The 17,363-nt window shown below is 44.3% G+C and overlaps 2 protein-coding genes across 2 annotated transcripts; both read left to right on the top strand.

The window, feature by feature from the left end:
- The first annotated feature begins 147 nt into the window (after positions 1 to 147).
- Positions 148 to 10,616, top strand: ctsf (cathepsin F). The gene is made up of 14 exons (XM_076287593.1): positions 148 to 540; positions 1,082 to 1,198; positions 2,492 to 2,573; positions 2,802 to 2,863; positions 2,994 to 3,066; positions 3,188 to 3,301; positions 3,831 to 3,979; positions 4,200 to 4,296; positions 4,739 to 4,819; positions 5,424 to 5,543; positions 6,245 to 6,309; positions 7,022 to 7,112; positions 8,401 to 8,459; positions 9,702 to 10,616. The coding sequence occupies exons 1-14, from the start codon at positions 307 to 309 to the stop codon at positions 9,774 to 9,776; spliced, it is 1,419 nt and encodes a 472-aa protein (XP_076143708.1). The 5' UTR covers positions 148 to 306; the 3' UTR covers positions 9,777 to 10,616.
- A 653-nt stretch (positions 10,617 to 11,269) lies between these two features.
- Positions 11,270 to 17,221, top strand: eif1ad (eukaryotic translation initiation factor 1A domain containing). Its single transcript, XM_076287595.1, has 5 exons — positions 11,270 to 11,408; positions 12,003 to 12,114; positions 12,353 to 12,461; positions 13,288 to 13,396; positions 16,119 to 17,221. The coding sequence occupies exons 2-5, from the start codon at positions 12,028 to 12,030 to the stop codon at positions 16,366 to 16,368; spliced, it is 555 nt and encodes a 184-aa protein (XP_076143710.1). The 5' UTR covers positions 11,270 to 11,408; positions 12,003 to 12,027; the 3' UTR covers positions 16,369 to 17,221.
- Positions 17,222 to 17,363: the final 142 nt, after the last annotated feature.

Below are 17,363 nucleotides of genomic sequence, written 5' to 3'. Positions count from 1 at the left end.
TCTTAATTTTGCATGCATGCAGCGACCTTAGAGCACTGGATAGCAAGCCAAATCTTTAAATTCGGACTAGCACAATACACTTCACACCCCGCCCATTCTGGTATTAACCAACCAACTTTGAGCCTGGCTCACCAGTGTTTTGTTTGGGTCAGCCACCATTTTCGATTAGACAAGCAAGCAAGCAAAGGCTATTTCGCAGGTGGTTGAGGTGGCAGCAGGTTTTATATTTAACTAAAACAAACAGAATCTCTTATAAAAGAAGTGCGCAGGGAGTTTAGATCTCTTCGACTTTCAACCTGAGCAGACATGGAGGCTCACCCTCTCGTTGTGTGTCTGATGCTAGCCGTGTTCGGTTCGGCTTTCTGTGTCGATGACGGTCCCGACGCGCAATTGATTGGGGCTCCGGGAGCCATGGCCCGCTTGTCTGAGTCGGACCCTGGTGTTTTGAGAGCGGTTAAATTCGCCGAGGAGCGATACAATATGGGATCCAACGGCATGCATATCCGCAGAGTCAGTCGCGTGATATCAGCCAGCAAACAGGTAACAACACTATTTCACCCAGCTTGCATTCGACGTTTGGATAGCTCAAGCACTATGATTAGTGTCAGTATAAATATTTTGTTTATTTCATATTATTGGCATTTTCAATGTGTCACTATTTTACGGTTTGTGATTAGGTTGGTGATTGGTGGTTGTTACGAAATGTCCGACTCGGAGTGAACATGATGTAAACAGCTATCTGGGCCGATGCGCAACTCCCGTTGATACTCCTATGGAGTGTAGATCATTGTAGCTCTTCCAAACTGCGCACTACATGCGCAGCTAATGCGGAATTGCGCAGCTAATCTAAAATTGTGCAGTTCTTTTCTCACAGTCGCACTTGTAACGACATAATAGTGTGTTAGCCTATTATGCTATTAAAATAAGATTCACAAAGAAAAACAACAAACTGTTCGTCATGACAGAATCTCCCAAAAGTCCCCATAAAGAAAGTCAGAGACAATCTGTCAGAACGTGCCTTTTTATGGTAAATAAATATAGGCCCGCGTGTTTATTCCGTCTGTTTTGTGTTTGGCTGCAGGTGGTGAAGGGCATCAGGTACAGCATCACGGTGGAGATTGGGAACACACAATGCAAGAAGACGGCTGAGCTCAGTATGACTGACTGTGAGTTTGCTCCAGAGCCCCACAAGCTGAAGGTGAGCCAGACAGGTGTGTGTGTGTGTGTGAGTGTGTGTGCTGTGTGAGGAGAGGGAGGAATCAGGCAGTGAGTATTGTTGTTGCTATGGCAGTCAGAGCAGGCGATTTACAGTTGGAGGAAGCGGTGCTCTGTGACATTTGTGGCATCCAGTATTTGCACTGCACTTCAGTATGGGTTTACTTTGTCATCACACTTTCCTTTCATGCACAGATCATGTCCACCAGACACACACACACACACACACACACACACACAGAGTTCCCCCTCAATATTTTGCAATTCTGAGCTGTGGCCAAGTCATTGGCGCTCAGGTCATGGTCAGCAGGAGTGAACACACACACACACACACACACACAAGGTCTCACACACACTCATGTGCACACCCTGGAACCCTGCCCTAATCCACAAAACACTATAGCATGTGACCAAGCCAGTGCCTAATATTAACACACACACACTCCACATTCTCTCTCTCTCGCTGTCTCTCTCTCTCTCTCTCTCTCTCTCTCTCTCTCTCACTCACTCACTCACTCACTCACACACACACACACACACACACACACAGACACACTCTTTGTTGGTTGACGTCAGTCATCCCTTCAGTTGTAGTAGATTCAGGAAGCTGTTTGTAAAGAGAACTGTCCGGTCAGCTGGCTGTGGGAGCATCAGCTGGCTCTGAATCACCCTATACAAACCAAGCTACGCTGTGGAATACTGATAGCCCCAAACCCAGCCAGCTGCATAATGGGGGGCTGATAATCCAGATGTACCATGGGATACTGGTAACATTAGGGTAAACATACAAACATCTGACATTATGGAATGCTGATAACATTAGGGTAAACATACAAACATCTGACATTATGGAATGCTGATAACATTAGGGTAAACATACAAACATCTGACATTATGGAATGCTGATAAAATTAGGGTAAACATACAAACATCTGACATTATGGAATGCTGATAACATTAGGGTAAACATACAAACATCCGACATTATGGAATGCTGATAACATTAGGGTAAACATACAAACACTCTACACTGAAGTGGTGAAGTTACTAACTTTTTTAGCTATCTTTCATATGTGGGAGAGTTTAAATGAGAAAAAAAACACTCCCTTCACTATATAACAAGACGCCCAGAAATCTATTGTCCTCAGCACCAGCCAAATAAACCCTCATTCAGATTGTGTGTGAGTGTATGTGTGACCTACTTCAGAGATATGGACGTCCCTCCTCTCCTCTCCTCTCCTCTCCTCTCCTCTCTCTGTCTGTCTCTGTCCTGCAGACGGAGGTGTGCCTGTTTGAGGTCTGGGATATCCCCTGGCAGAGCAAATTCACACTGCTCAAACAGAAGTGCCAGCCTTCAGGTGTGCGCTACACACACACACACACACACACACACACACACACACAACACAAGCGCGCACACACACAGGTGCATATACAGAAACATAAAATGAGCATGCACATGTCTTGGTTATTATATAATGAAGGATTTTCATATGCAGTACGTGTAAATTGTACATTTTTATTTTCATTCATTATAGAATACAGAATGTACATTTTTATGATCTATTTTTTTTCTCCATTCCCAGTTGCCCCTCAGGAGCTCAGGAAGGTTGTGGCTGTGCCCCTCTCTGTAAACAAGCCCTCACAGGTAGTGTGTGTGTGTGTGTGTGTGTGTGTGTGTGTGTGTGTGTGTGTGTGTGTGTGTGTGTGTGTGTGTGTGTGTGTGTGTGTCTATATAAATGTTAGTATCTTTAATGGTCTTTCTTTCTCTCACTAAGGAGTCTGTGGAGCTGTTGACTCAGTTCAAAGACTTCATGGACAGATATAACCGCTCTTACAGCGGTCAGGAGGGTGAGTGTACGCGCGCGCACACACACACACACACACACACACACACACGAGCCACTGTGATCACTTGACAACTGAACTGACCTGACCTTTGACCTCTGCTTTCTGTCTGTCTGACCATCAGAGGCTGAGAGGCGCCTGCATATTTTCCAGGAGAACATGAAGACTGTGCAGGTCCTGCAGTCCCTTGAGCAGGGAACCGCTGAATATGGGGTTACCAAGTTCAGTGACCTCACAGGTGTGTGTGCACGCATGCATAACTGCTGCAGTATTGAGGAGAACATTGTTGTGTAAAGTCCTACAGGAGCGTGTGTGTGCACGCGTGAGTGTGTGTTCATCCCAGAGTTGCGTAGTGTAACTGCTGCAGGTGTGCGCGCGCACGTGTGAGTGTGTGTTCATCTGAGTTGTGTAGTGTAACTGCTGCAGTATTGAGGAGAAAAGTCTTACAGCAGTGTGTGTGGGCGCTGCCCTACTTTTCTAAATCAATAGGTTGAATAGTCTAATTGTGTGATCTGGGACATCCCCCATTTGCTCATTTGATTTGCTTCTTCTGCTTTGATTTGTTCTGCTCAACTCCATCATTCTGCCCGTCATGCTATTCTTACTTTCTCACTCTTCTCATTTCTCGTTGTCTTACTTGTCTTATCTTTCTGTTCCCTCTGTTTCATCCCTCTCTCCTTACTTCTGTATCTATCTATCTATATATCTTTCTATCTATCTATCTATCTATCTATCTATCTATCTATCCCTCTCTCCCTCCCCTGTAGAGGATGAATTCAGGACAATGTACCTGAATCCTCTCCTGAGTCAGTGGTCCCTGCAGCGCCCCCTAAAGCCTGCAGCACGCGCTCGCGACCCCGCACCAGACACCTGGGACTGGAGAGAGCATGGCGCGGTCAGCGATGTTAAGAACCAGGTTAGAGACACACACACACACATGTTTTCATTAACAACTGATTTTGGAGGGAAAATCAGCACTATTAAGATCCATTAGAATTAATAGCAACATGCATGCATGTATGCTTACTATGCAATTGCAAATTATAACTAATGTACTGTACATATACACAGTCAGAGGGTGATGTGTGATGTGTGATGTGTGATGTGTGTGTGTGTGTGTGTGTGTGTGTGTGCAGGGAATGTGTGGCTCCTGCTGGGCCTTCTCGGTCACAGGGAACATCGAGGGCCAGTGGTTCCTGAAAACTGGCAAACTCCTGTCCCTTTCTGAACAAGGTGAGCAACACACACACACACGTTTAGAGCTATCTCCTTTAACATTTAAAGGTGCTGTGAGGGATTTCACAGGAAGTCATGTTTGTTTGTGTTTATGTTTTGTGTTACACACCCCTACCATCAGTCTTCCCAGAGAAAATCCACGCAGGGTTTGGTTTTTGTTTGGGGGACAGGCTTTGTTTGTTTCTAGTTTTCGGAGCCTGGACTGTCTACAGAGACTGGGTTTTTTACAGTGTACTCACAGAATGGGCAGCTAGCGGTCGTGAGGAGATGATTGCTGAATGTGACAAAACATTTTATGGGCTCGAAATCACTAGGGTTAGTTTGTATGACACACACACACACACACACACACACACACACACACACGCACACACTCACACAGTGTCACCCTTTGACTCACCTATGTTATTGACTGACATGACATATCTGTCCCTCGCAGAGCTTGTGGATTGTGATAAGGTGGACCAGGCTTGTGGGGGTGGGCTTCCATCCAATGCCTATGCTGCCATTGAGAACCTTGGTGAGTAACCATGGCGACCTCCACACACAGATATACATACATGCATACAGTACATACATGCAAGCCCATCAAAACGCTCTCTTGGCTCTGTGTGGGTATGCTGTGGTCCGAGCAAATGATGTAACAGACCTAACTAGCAAGCTAGTTACTAGAGTGAACCAGCCAAGCTGCTCTCTTTAGCTAAATAAGCTAGTCACTAGAGTGAACTGTCCTTCTGTTAAAGTATGCCTAGAATGAAATATCTAACTCACCAGGAACAGCAACTCTTTACAGGGCCAGTCAAGCTGCTCTCTTTAGCTAAATAAGAGACAGAACAGTGTCAACGTCCCGCAATTTTCAAACCATCAAAGACGATGACAGACAATCTGATTGGTCATTGCTGGGCAAAATTCACTCCTCAGTTACGTGTTATTGAACTTCACTTCATTTATTTTGCTCACCTCTCCCAATTTGCTCGCCAAGCTGGAGCTTGGGAATGTAGATTTGAAGCATATGGTGATTTTGAGAGGGCATGATGGAGTGATTGCTGCGCTCGTGGTGGTGGTGTTGTTGTTGTGATGTGTGTGTACATCTGTTTACTCTTTATTTGTGGTCATGTTCTCAGGTGGCCTGGAGACTGAGACGGACTACACCTACACAGGTCACAAGCAGATCTGTGATTTCTCCACGGGGAAGGTGGCCGCTTACATCAACAGCTCTGTGGAACTGCCTAAGGATGAGAACGGTGTGTGTGTGGTACAGTATTCATACATACAGCCATACCATAGCATAGTCTTCGTGTGGGTGTGGGGGTGTGGGTGTGTGTTTGTGGTGGTTCAGACGTGTAAATAATTGCTGTAAACAATTCCTGTTGATGCCTAAACACTGTGACTACTACTGTGGGTAACCACAACAGCAGTATGCGTCATGTATGTATATATGTATGTATGTATCTATACATATACTCACACACACACACACACACACACACACACACACACACAGGACGGAATGTTCTCAGGCACTGTGCTGGAATTAAGGTTTGTGCAGGGTTGTTGAAGATTTTAAAATACGGTTACACACACACACACACACACACACACACACACACACACACACACAGAGAACAAACCTGTTAGGTTTGTTCTGTCACCCTCAAACTGGATTCCTCATAGAGACATTAATACAAAAGTTCCAGTCTTGCCTCATGCTCTCTTCACATGACTTACTTGGCCCACCCCTACTGGGTGTTTTCTGTGAATTCTTTTGGGTTGGGTTCATTGAAGTACTCAACAATTCAAAGGTTAATCATTTTAATACAAAGTGCAAGAATCAAACAGAACTTCATATTTTCCTGTGTCCACTGATGAGTTATGTGGAGTCAACAGAAAATGTTAACCCCCCCCTCTCTCTTTTTTTCTTTCTATGTGTGTGTCCTTCTCTCAGAGATTGCTGCCTGGTTAGCAGAGAACGGCCCTGTGTCCGCAGCACTTAATGCTTTTGCCATGCAGGTAATCCCATATTATTATACAGCCATGTAATCCCATATTATTATACAGCCATGTAATCCCATATTATTATACAGCCATGTAATCCCATATTTATTACACATCTGGGTGATCCCATATTATTATACAGCCAGGTAAAATCATATTTATTATACAGCCAGGTAATCTTATATTATTACACATCCAGGTAAACCCATATTTATTATACAGCCAGGTAATCCCATATTATTATACAGCCAGGGGCGTATGTAACATGACGCTGTAACAATTAAAAGTTGAAAAACTCATCTGCTCACACCTATGATGGGTGGTTCATCATATAAATACTTGGCTTGTATCTCCCACATGCTAAGCACAGGCTCTAAGTGTAGGGTGTGAGTGTGAATATGAAGATGAGTGTGATTGAGTCAGTAAACCTCCAGAGACAGAAGAGTGTGTGGAAGTGCAGCCTCGGCCCAGCGGCCCTTAGTGGGTCACGGCTGTGTGGGTCAGTGTCCTGTAATTACATCGTCTGAGGCAACTCTGAGGGGAATGCTGTGTGTGTGTGTGTGTGTGTGTGTGGGTGGGTGTGTGACTGCGAGTGAAGTAATATTGGCCAGAGGTGAGTGCTTGTGCTGGTGTTCTAGAATGGCTTTAAGTGTTCCTCTGTCTGTCTTTCCCCTACACACACACACACACACACACACACACACACACACACACATACACACCACAGTTCTACAGGAAAGGCATTTCACACCCTTTGAAGATCTTCTGTAACCCATGGATGATTGACCACGCCGTCCTGCTGATTGGCTATGGAGAACGTGAGTCTTCAGTCCACCAACACAAAACATTGTACATTCTCCTCTCATAGTACAGTTCAGCAGTCTACATACGTCCCTTATCTCACCTCTTAGCATACCCTGCCACACCCTAACACATCTCACTATTAGCTCTAGGAACTGGTTTTAAAGAGTACTCAAATGGAAAGGAAAGGAAAACACAGAACCCCTACATTAGCTTCAACCTGAATCCCCCCCTCCTGGTTTTAAAGTGTGCTCAGGAAAAACACAGAACCTCTACACTAGCTCCAACCTAAATCATCCCCCCCTCCTGGTTTTAAAGTGTGCTCAGGAAAAACACAGAACCTCTACACTAGCTAAAACCACAGAGAAGTAACTACATCAAAGGTAGGCCCCGCTGGGGTTAGCTGTATGTGTAGCACTACGTGCTTCTTCAGCAAACCTCATAGTTCAAATCAGCAGTTTATATGTGGTTGGTGCCATAATCAGTTTGTTATCCTTCAGACCAGACATCCGAGCCCCAGTAGCACCACGTGGCCCTTCAGCGGTCACATCCCCTCAAGTCATTTCAGTGGCAGAAGGGATATTATTCAGTCTAGGAAATGTGTAACTAAGTTGGTTAACACCACCATGCTCTATTTGGACTTGTCAGAATGCTTCTGGAATTTCTTAGAAAGAGACAAAGGCCTACTTCATTATATATCAGCTCCCTGATAATAATATGGTTACATGTGATAGCACTCTGTGTGACTCTGATAAAGGTCTGACTGACCGAAATGTCAGGTTATCAGTATCGTGGACCAAGAAGTGTTGCCCTGTGTGTGAAAATAAGCAGGCTTGTGTATAGTAATGATATGTGTGTGTCCATGCGACTGAACGATAACGTTGGTGGTTTCAAAGGTGTCACATAAACAACCCATGTTCTATGTATACACTGCACCTCATTGTAGGCCCTGGGCTTATCCTCTCATTCTCTCTTTCTCCTGTTCATTCTCTTTCTCCTGTCCATTCTCTCTCTCCTCCTCATTCTCTCTCTCTCCTGCTCATTCTCTCTCTCCTGTTCATTCTCTTTCTTCTGTTCATTCTCTCTCTCTGCTGTTGATTCTCTGTCTCGTTCGCTCATTCTCTCTCTTCTGTTCATTCTCTCTCTCTGCTGTTCGTTCTCTCCCTCTGCTGTTCGTTCTCTCTCTGCTGTTCATTCTCTCTTTCTCTTCTGTTCATTCTCTCTCTTTCTCTTCTGTTCATTCTCTCTCTTTCTCTTCTGTTCATTCTCTCTCTCTCTCTCTCTCTCTCTCTCTGCTGTGGACAGGTAAGGGAGTCCCATTCTGGGCCATCAAGAACAGCTGGGGCGAGGACTACGGAGAACAGGTGAGAGAACTGGAGTTACACCTGTTGTATTGCTTACTATACTTTCACACCATGTTTATACATATTTTCTCACTCAGAGAGTGTGTTTTATGTTTACCTGTTGCATTCTAATAGCTGTACCTGGATGCTGTTTAGACCTTTTATTCAGTTCTGATACCATTTAGCATCTGAAAGTCAGAAAGACAAAAACATTGCAGGTGGACATCACACTATAAGACAAACTGAAGTCCCTAACCGCTAGATTTGTATGTGCAACCCACGTTGTGTTAGACTGACTGACTGTGCGTCTCAGCCCTGCCCCTACCCAGACTCCAACCCACAAATTGCAGCATCTCAGATTGGGAGGCAAGCGTGGTCGGAAGGAAGCTACACCCATGGGTGCTAGCATCGCTTACTAGCATGTCTCTTAAGGTGTCAGGACTCGGGAGTGAGGTTTCCTTAACGTACAACCGGTGCAGCAGGACGCGGAGGTTTCCATAACGTACATACGGCGCAGCAGGACTTGGGCGTGAGGTTTCCATAACGTACACAGCCGTGCCCCTGCCTAGACGCAAACCTGCATCTTACAGCACCTGAGATTGGGAGGCGAGCGTGTTAGCAAGGAAGCCAAAACCCGTGGGTGCTAGCATCTCTTACTAGCACGCCTCATAAGACATTGGGAGGGATGTTTACTCAATGAACCCCCTGCACAGCTATTGCACCAGCTGGTTAACATTACACAAGCCTGGATTAGTGCACGGGCCTAACAGGCCCAGGGGATCCAGGACAGGGCCCAAAAACTGCAATAGGCCCCTAACTGCTCCAAAAGGTTAGCTTGCACCTCATACTATTCATTCAGGAGGGCTACAATGTTTACAGATAAACCCATATTTAGGCCGTTGTCATTTGACAGGTGTGACAGAGATCAGGTGTCTGACCCATGACACTGTAAAGAAAGTGGGCTGGTTGCATACCAAAAATCCTGCTTGAGTCTGAAGTAATTCCAGAGAAAAGCTAGCCTGAATGGCACTTTTCTGAAATCTCATAATCCGGCCCTGACATTACACTTGTGTTTACTACAGTGCCACTGTCTGTCCATTTATCTCTTCAGTTAATCATGTAAATCTGTGCAATGTCAGGTCAGAGTGCAGCTGCAGTTTCTTCTTTATGGAGGTCAGGGCTCAGCCAGGATGATGTGTGATGAATAAAGAAGTGACTGTGTGTGGCATTGAGACATGCTGTGTTTTCTATTGTGTCTTACAGGGCTACTACTACCTGTACAGAGGAAAAGGGTTGTGTGGCATCAACAAAATGTGTTCCTCTGCGGTGGTCAACTAGATGACACAGACACACACACACACACACACACACATGCATACACACACATATGTTCACCTCTGACAGATAATGCTGTCCATTGCGTTAAAATCACATTACACACACCTATCAGGCCCTACCTCTAGACATCTTACCCGAGGACTCACCTGTGTTCTCACCTGAAGACTGACCTGGGGCGTGATTTTCTCTGCACACACCACAGGTCCTAAGGCCTGCTCTTTCACACATAGGTTGCACATGTGTAAGTTAGCAGGACTTCCTATCCGTTAACACTAACAAACCTGCTGTATTTTGTGTTTGATGATGTGATTAGTTTGACATAAGCTTCACTTGTGTTGCTGTTTTAATTTAATGTAATTGGTATAACAGGTCATGTTTTTTTTAAATGCTTTTTCCCTAGAAAGTACTGCAGTGATGTGGTGATAATCATATACATTCACCCAACTTGAAAGGGGGATTTTATGTAGCACATGTTGTTTGTTATGTGTGTCATACTAAGTACTTGAGGCATTGTAAGGGACAGTAATACAAAGAGGTCTGCAACTGCAGAATTTACTTTTTTTCCTGATGTCAGTGTTGTCTTTATATTACATAAAAATACACATAGATATCATTCCGTTATTTCTATAGACCTCTGAGCCATCTAGCAAGTTCACACACACACACACACACACACACACACACACTATACTGACTTTAAGTGCTAATTTCGAGGTAGACCTGGAGTTGGGCACAGGGAGTAATTAACACACATCTGAAAACTGAAATGAACACGTTTTGCGCAGTTTGTACATCATCTCCTGTAGCCTTGTATCTAAAACTAATAAATCTCTGCTCCCCTCTGGTGGTCTATGTGCTTCATTTAAAGGTTGCGCTTTTGCTGTCTGATTTGAGCCCTCATGATCAAAAACTTGCCTGAATGCATTGAAAAAGACAGAAGAGCTTTGAGGCCAAGACTATATATATATGTAAGCTGATTATTTGTTGTATGTATGTTTGTATTTGAAAAAGTTTGGAGAAATAGTATTGGGGAAAAAAAACAGGAAGGTCCCATTGAGACACAATGTCTCTTCTTCCAGGGAGTCCTGGTCAAGATGGCAGCAATGATTTAGAAAGACAGTGAATGGATTCATTCATTAATTTAAGTTCCCTTATGCAAAAGAACTATAGTAATACTATACGATTTTGATAGTAGTGCATACTACTTCTATGACATTCTGTAATAGCTTACCACTGTAATAGCCTTGCCATAGGCTTATATGTAAGTAGCCTATTCTATGTCCCAAAATACTGTAAAATTCCTATAATATTTAGTATTCCTATCAGATTACTAAAATCTAGTATTCCTATGAGATAACTATAATATTTCGTCCTAAAACACTAAGATTCTTCTCTAAGATATTTCTGTTCACTTTTCACTTTGCCTTTCCATGAATGGACTACATTACCCACAATGCTGTCGCCGCTGACAAACTGCAAAACAAGCAGGAAGTTCTGCACGTGTGAGTGTGTCGCTGGATTTTCGAGCTGTGGCAACACATTTTCTTTGAAAGGTTTCTTAACCTACTCCATGTACTCCCCAATGGAAGATTAAATCGCCTCTTGCAACGATATTTCATCTACATTACCAAGGTGTGTGTGATCTTCATGCCTACCGCACAAAACTGGCCACGGATACGATATTTATCGTGTTAGCTGTTAGCTAGCTTCCTCACGGGTGATCTTATCGCTTGTCTAGGTAAATAGAACTCTGCACTGTTACATAAGGTCTACTGACGTTTCTATGCTTTAGACCAAAAACTCTAAGATTATATAAATTATATTACACGAATCGGTAGGTTAGTTGCACATCTATGTTAACATTAACATTGCACGGTCCTACAACAGGGTCCAACCAACCAGAGCCTAGATAGAGGGCTCTGGGTCCAACGTTAGCTGCCTGTCCTAGAGAAGTAAACCGCTTTTGGCAAAATGTTTGCTGTTGCATTAATTCCGACTGTTGCTTTTAAATCTTTATTTCATTAGGGACTCAATAACGTAATATCAAACTATACGGGATGGTTGTTGTTCCATAGTTCCAGACTAGCCATACCTGGATCAAGGCATAACGTTGATGGCATGCCTCAAAGTTAACTTTAGTGGTCTGGTCCAGAACATTGGAGATGCGCATCTGATTGATCGTGGATTAAATGTGTTGTTATCGCCTTTCTCTGACCCGTGTCGCAGCTGGAGACGAATTGAGACATTCACAATGTCCCAAGCCACTAAACGCAAACACGTCGTCAAGGAGGTGCTCGGGGATTATGTCACCCCGACTGAGAACCAGCAGATCGTGAGGGTGAGAACACAACCAATAAGGTTATTGTTGCATACATGCCTGGTATGTGTACATGTTAAGAATAGGGTTTGTCATGAGGTAAAGTCTAAACTTAAAATGCTGTATTATTTTTGCTTTATTTACTTTTATCAGGCCCTATGTCTTTGCATGTGTTGACAAAAAACAGTGTGTGTGTGTGTGTGTATATATATGTATACAGTTTCTGTGATTTCTCTCATTGGGCTGCTTGTCTTAACAGGTTGTTAGTAGCCCTGGCAACAATTTGCATGAGGCTGTGACATCTGAGGGTGAGAAGTTTCTTGTGAGCATGCCCACAAAGTTCCGGAAGAACATCTGGATCAAGAGAGGTAGAGAATATGACATCATTACCTCACCCTTATCCGCTTTCCTAACCCATATGGCACTGATTACTATCAGCTATAATTTACACCAGTGGCTTCTGTGGTAGACCCTGATAAGACTTAGACATGCTCTGTCCATAAAGTTGCATCCAGTTATGGTCCAGCATGACTGCAAAACTGTGTTAAACGGAGGATACACAAGGCAACTTTGTGGGCAGTGTTGCTGGTCAATTTTCTTCAGTGTTTTGTGGTTCTGGCACTTGCTCATTAATATTTGAAAACAACTTAAATCACCAGTAGTCAAATTGTCATCCAATCAGAACATTGCACTGTAGCAGTATAGCAGTGTTGGAGCATTGCTCAAAAGGTTGTCTCTTAGATCATCACCATTAGGCTTTAAAGCTCATCTACAATGATCCTCAACAAGTTGGGAGTATCCATGATTTTATTAATGTGAGCGAACGTTAGACTTATCATGATGTCATGATGGGGCAGCCGTGGCCTACTGGTTAGCGCTTCGGACTTGTAACCGGAGGGTTGCCGGTTCAAACCCCGACCAGTAGGCACGGCTGAAGTGCCCTTGAGCAAGTGCCCTCACTGCTCCCCGAGCGCCGCTGTTGTTGCAGGCAGCTCACTGCGCCGGGATTAGTGTGTGTTCACTGTGTGCTGAGTGTGTTTCACTAATTCACAGATTGGGATAAATGCAGAGACTAAATTTCCCTCACGGGATCAAAAGAGTATATATACTTATACTTATATATGTCAGACTTTCTCTGTCTCAAGAGTGTGTTTGTGTGTGTGTGTGTGTGTGTGTGTGTGTGTTTCTCTGCAGGTGATTATGTGATAGTGGACCCGATTGAGGAGGGGGACAAGGTGAAGGGAGAGATCAGCTTCATCCTGTACCGAGATCATATCCATCACCTGAAGAAGCTCGGGATGTGGTGAGTGCCAAGAACAAACCTTTATCAGGACACTTTTTGCCATTCAGACACCCAAATGTATACAGTGTGGACAATTGTTGTTGAGATTTGAATGATCAAATCACGTGTTTTCAGGGTTTATGTCACTTAATCTAAAATGATGACTCTTAAAGTCATCTTTTCATTTGTAATTATTAATCGTACAACAAAAATTGATAACCGTCTCTTCATTGTATTTTGTAGTTGTTACAAGGATACAAGGAAGTTTATTGTCACATGTATATAGTTACTGGAATTAAGAAATGCAGTGAAATTATGTCTGGTGTCAGCCTATTTGTGCATTTATGGGGGGGGGGGGGGTAAAAATTGCAGTAGAAGAGGGGTTTAGTAGATTAAGTGGCAAGGGCTGCATAAGAAAGGTGGGGGAGGATTGGGATTGGGGGGGGCACCAACAAGGAGCACCCAAGAGCAACAGGGGCAAGGAAAAACTCCCTTACCAAGGAAGAAACCTTGGGCAGATCCACGGCTCAAGGGGCTAACCCAACTGCCAGGGGTCTTGGTGTGTGTGTTGGGGGGATGACAGGGGAGATGGGATATTGTGCTGTGTATGTGGGGAGAGGGCAGTGTGCAATATGTGTGTTGGAGAAGCTTCCTCATGAGACAATGTGCTGTGTATTGGGGGGTGGGGGGGGGTGGGGGGGCAGTGTGCTGTAAGTATGTTGGGGATGTGTGTTGGAGAAGCTTCCTGATGAAATAATGTGCTGTGTAGGTAGGGGAGGGGGGGGGGGGGGCAGTGTACTCCAAGTATGGTGAAGGGACTTACTATTGCAGAGTACTGTATGTATGATGTATGTGAGTGATGACAGTGAAGATGTGTGTGTGAGCGGGAGGGGAGTGGAGCAGTGACTGTGTGTGTGTGTGTGTGTGTGTGTGTGTGTGTGTGTGTGTGTGTAGTGTGTGTGTGGGTAGGTGGGGGCAGTGTGCTGTAAGTATGTAGAGGATGTGTGTTGGAGAAGATCCTGAAGACAATGTGCTGTGTATGTAGGGGGGGGGGCAGTGTGCAGCAAGTATGTAGAGGAGGCTTACTGTAGCAAGCAGTGTGCTGTATGTATGTGAGGTGATGATGTAAGTGTGTGTGTTTTGTGTGTGTGTTGGGGATGGGGGTGGGGTGGGGGTGGGGGCAGAAAGGCTAGGCAATTAAGGACATGGGTAGATAGATGAAGAAGAAATCAAAAATAATAAATAAAAAGTTCTATGGAGATGTGCAAAAGTTGGAGAAAGTCAGATATGTGTGTGTGTGTGTGTGTGTTTTGACGTGTGATGAAATAAGAAAATAAATAAAAGGTCTGTAGCATAGGGAGAGGGATGTAAAAGTGCTAAAAGTCATGTAGGTGTGTGTGTGTGTGTGTGTGGGGGGGGGGGGTCATGAGTGCTGAGGAGTGAATGAGCGCAAATTCAGTATAGTGTGAATTCAGAGTTGGGAAATGTTTGAGAGTGCTGAGGAGTGAATGTGTGCAAAGTCAGTATAGTGTGAGTTCAGAGTTCGGATGGCCTGGGGATAAAAACTTCTCCTGAGTCTCTCAGTTCTGGCTTTGTGACTACATAGGCGTCTTCTTGATTTCAGCGGTAGGAATAATCCATTGTTAGGATGAGAAGAGTCCTTCAGAATCTTTTGGGCTCTTAGGAGTACTCTTCTGGAATAGATATCTTGTAGAGCAGGGAGTTGAGTTCTTATAGTACGTTCAGCTGAGCGCACTACTCTCTGCAGAGTACTACAATCTCTAACTGTGGAGTTCCCATACCAGGTGATGATGCTACCAGTTAGAACACTCTCAACCGCTGAAGTGTAGAAGGCCTTCATGATGGATGTAGAAACTTTGAATTTCTAGTCATTTACTTGACAATCTTCTACAGAGCAACTTAAACTGAACTAACTACAGGGACAGGCCCCTTGGAGTGACTTGTTCAGGGACAAGATGTGCGCCACACCCACACCTATACCCATACACACGTCTTGCACCCACACCTGTACCTATACCCATACACACATCCTGCACCCACACCTGTACCTATACCCATACACACGTCTTGCACCCACACCCACACCTGTACCTATACCCATACACACATCCTGCACCCACACCTGTACCCATACACACATCCTGCACCCACACCTGTACCTATACCCATACACACATCTTGCACCCACACCTGTACCTATACTCATACACACATCCTGCACCCACACCTGTACCTATACCCATACACACATCCTGCACCCACACCTGTACCTATACCCATACACACATCCTGCACCCACACCTGTACCCATACACACATCCTGCACCCACACCTGTACCTATACCCATACACACATCCTGCACCCACACCTGTACCCATACACACATCCTGCACCCACACCTGTACCTATACTCATACACACATCCTGCACCCACACCTGTACCTATACCCATACACACATCTTGCACCCACACCTGTACCTATACCCATACACACATCCTGTACCCACACCTGTACCTATACCCATACACACATCCTGCACCCACACCTGTACCTATACCCATACACACATCTTGCACCCACACCTGTACCTATACCCATACACACATCCTGCACCCACACCTGTACCTATACCCATACACACATCCTGCACCCACACCTGTACCTATACCCATACACACATCCTGTACCACTGGTTAATTTTCAGCTTTGTCTCGTCCAGGCCCGAGGGTTTCCAGGAAAACCGTATATCAGAGGAGAGAATAGATGGACAGCAGCAGAAAGATGGAGGAGAGGAGAAAGAGGAGGATGGTAGTGAGTCCGAGGAGGATGACAGTGACCTCTTCGTCAACACTAACCGCACAAACTATCACTACACAGAGAGCGAGGAAGACACCGAGGATGAGGAGGAGTCTGATGATGAGGACAAAGAGAATGAGGAGGAAGAGGAAGTTGACAAGAACAGTGTGTAGTGTGTGTGTGTGTGTTGTGGCAGCACACAAGCACCACTTGGACATAACCTCTTCTCAAAATGTCCAACTGCATTTCCTCATGCGTCATACATTTCCACTCAGACTTTCTTTTCTTGGGCTGGCGTTAAACTGTACACCGACCCCTCACACTGTCAAGAGCTATGCCCACTGTGCAAACAGACCAATCTGTTAACCTACCACAGGAACAAGACAGGACAGGAAGTTGTGTGCTTGTAAAGTTGTATGATAACAGATTATAATACTACAGCAGAGGGAGATGGGTGTGATCTCACTAGAGTGCGTGTTCAACAATATGTCCAGACCACTAGGTGGCACTCTCTTATCCTCTTGAGATTCAACTGGTGGTCATCTGTAATCGGTCAGTCAGTTGTGTTTTGCAAACTGATTTTTTTCTGACTTGTACTTGTATCGCTCCGTCATCAGCTGTTTGACGGTTCAAAGTTGTTGTGCAGGTTATTTGGCTATTTGGTTACTGGAAAAACCTGACCTAGACCAAGTTTTCCCAGGTGTTGCCAGGCACCTGCATTTTCTGGATTCAGCACAGTGTTGAATATTATTAGTCACTAGCTGGAATTATTCTGTATAACTGAAGCCACCAATTTGTCAACAAAACAATTATTGAAAGTAGGGTCTAGACTAAGTAAGACATTCTAATTCAGAGACTGATTTCATACAAAATAGCTAACAAGCTACAGAAGTGTCATATTATCTTGGTAATCCACCAAGGGTTATTCACTTGTAAGATAGCATATTGATGCAAAAGAAATAATGGAAGGCTTGTAAAATAATTCTTGTAAATATGATGATGTGTAATAAAATCTTTTTTGTGTTATTTGGTTGCTAGGAGACAATGTATTATGGTCGTGTTTGACTGACAGCCTGTGTTTTATCATTCTCATATCTAAAAGGCAGAGTGAAGAAATATAATCTTTATTTACTACTTTCTGTCAGACTTAAACCCTTTGGGCATATTC

The sequence above is a fragment of the Alosa pseudoharengus genome, unplaced genomic scaffold (assembly GCF_046254945.1).
Source record: "Alosa pseudoharengus isolate Yale_2024_CS ecotype anadromous, Long Island Sound unplaced genomic scaffold, YU_APseudo_1.1 YU_APseudo_1.1_scf_16, whole genome shotgun sequence".
In the NCBI taxonomy this organism is placed as follows: domain Eukaryota; kingdom Metazoa; phylum Chordata; class Actinopteri; order Clupeiformes; family Clupeidae; genus Alosa; species Alosa pseudoharengus.
The sequence above is the reverse complement of the archived record's forward strand: the minus strand, read 5'-3'. Positions and strand labels throughout refer to the sequence as shown.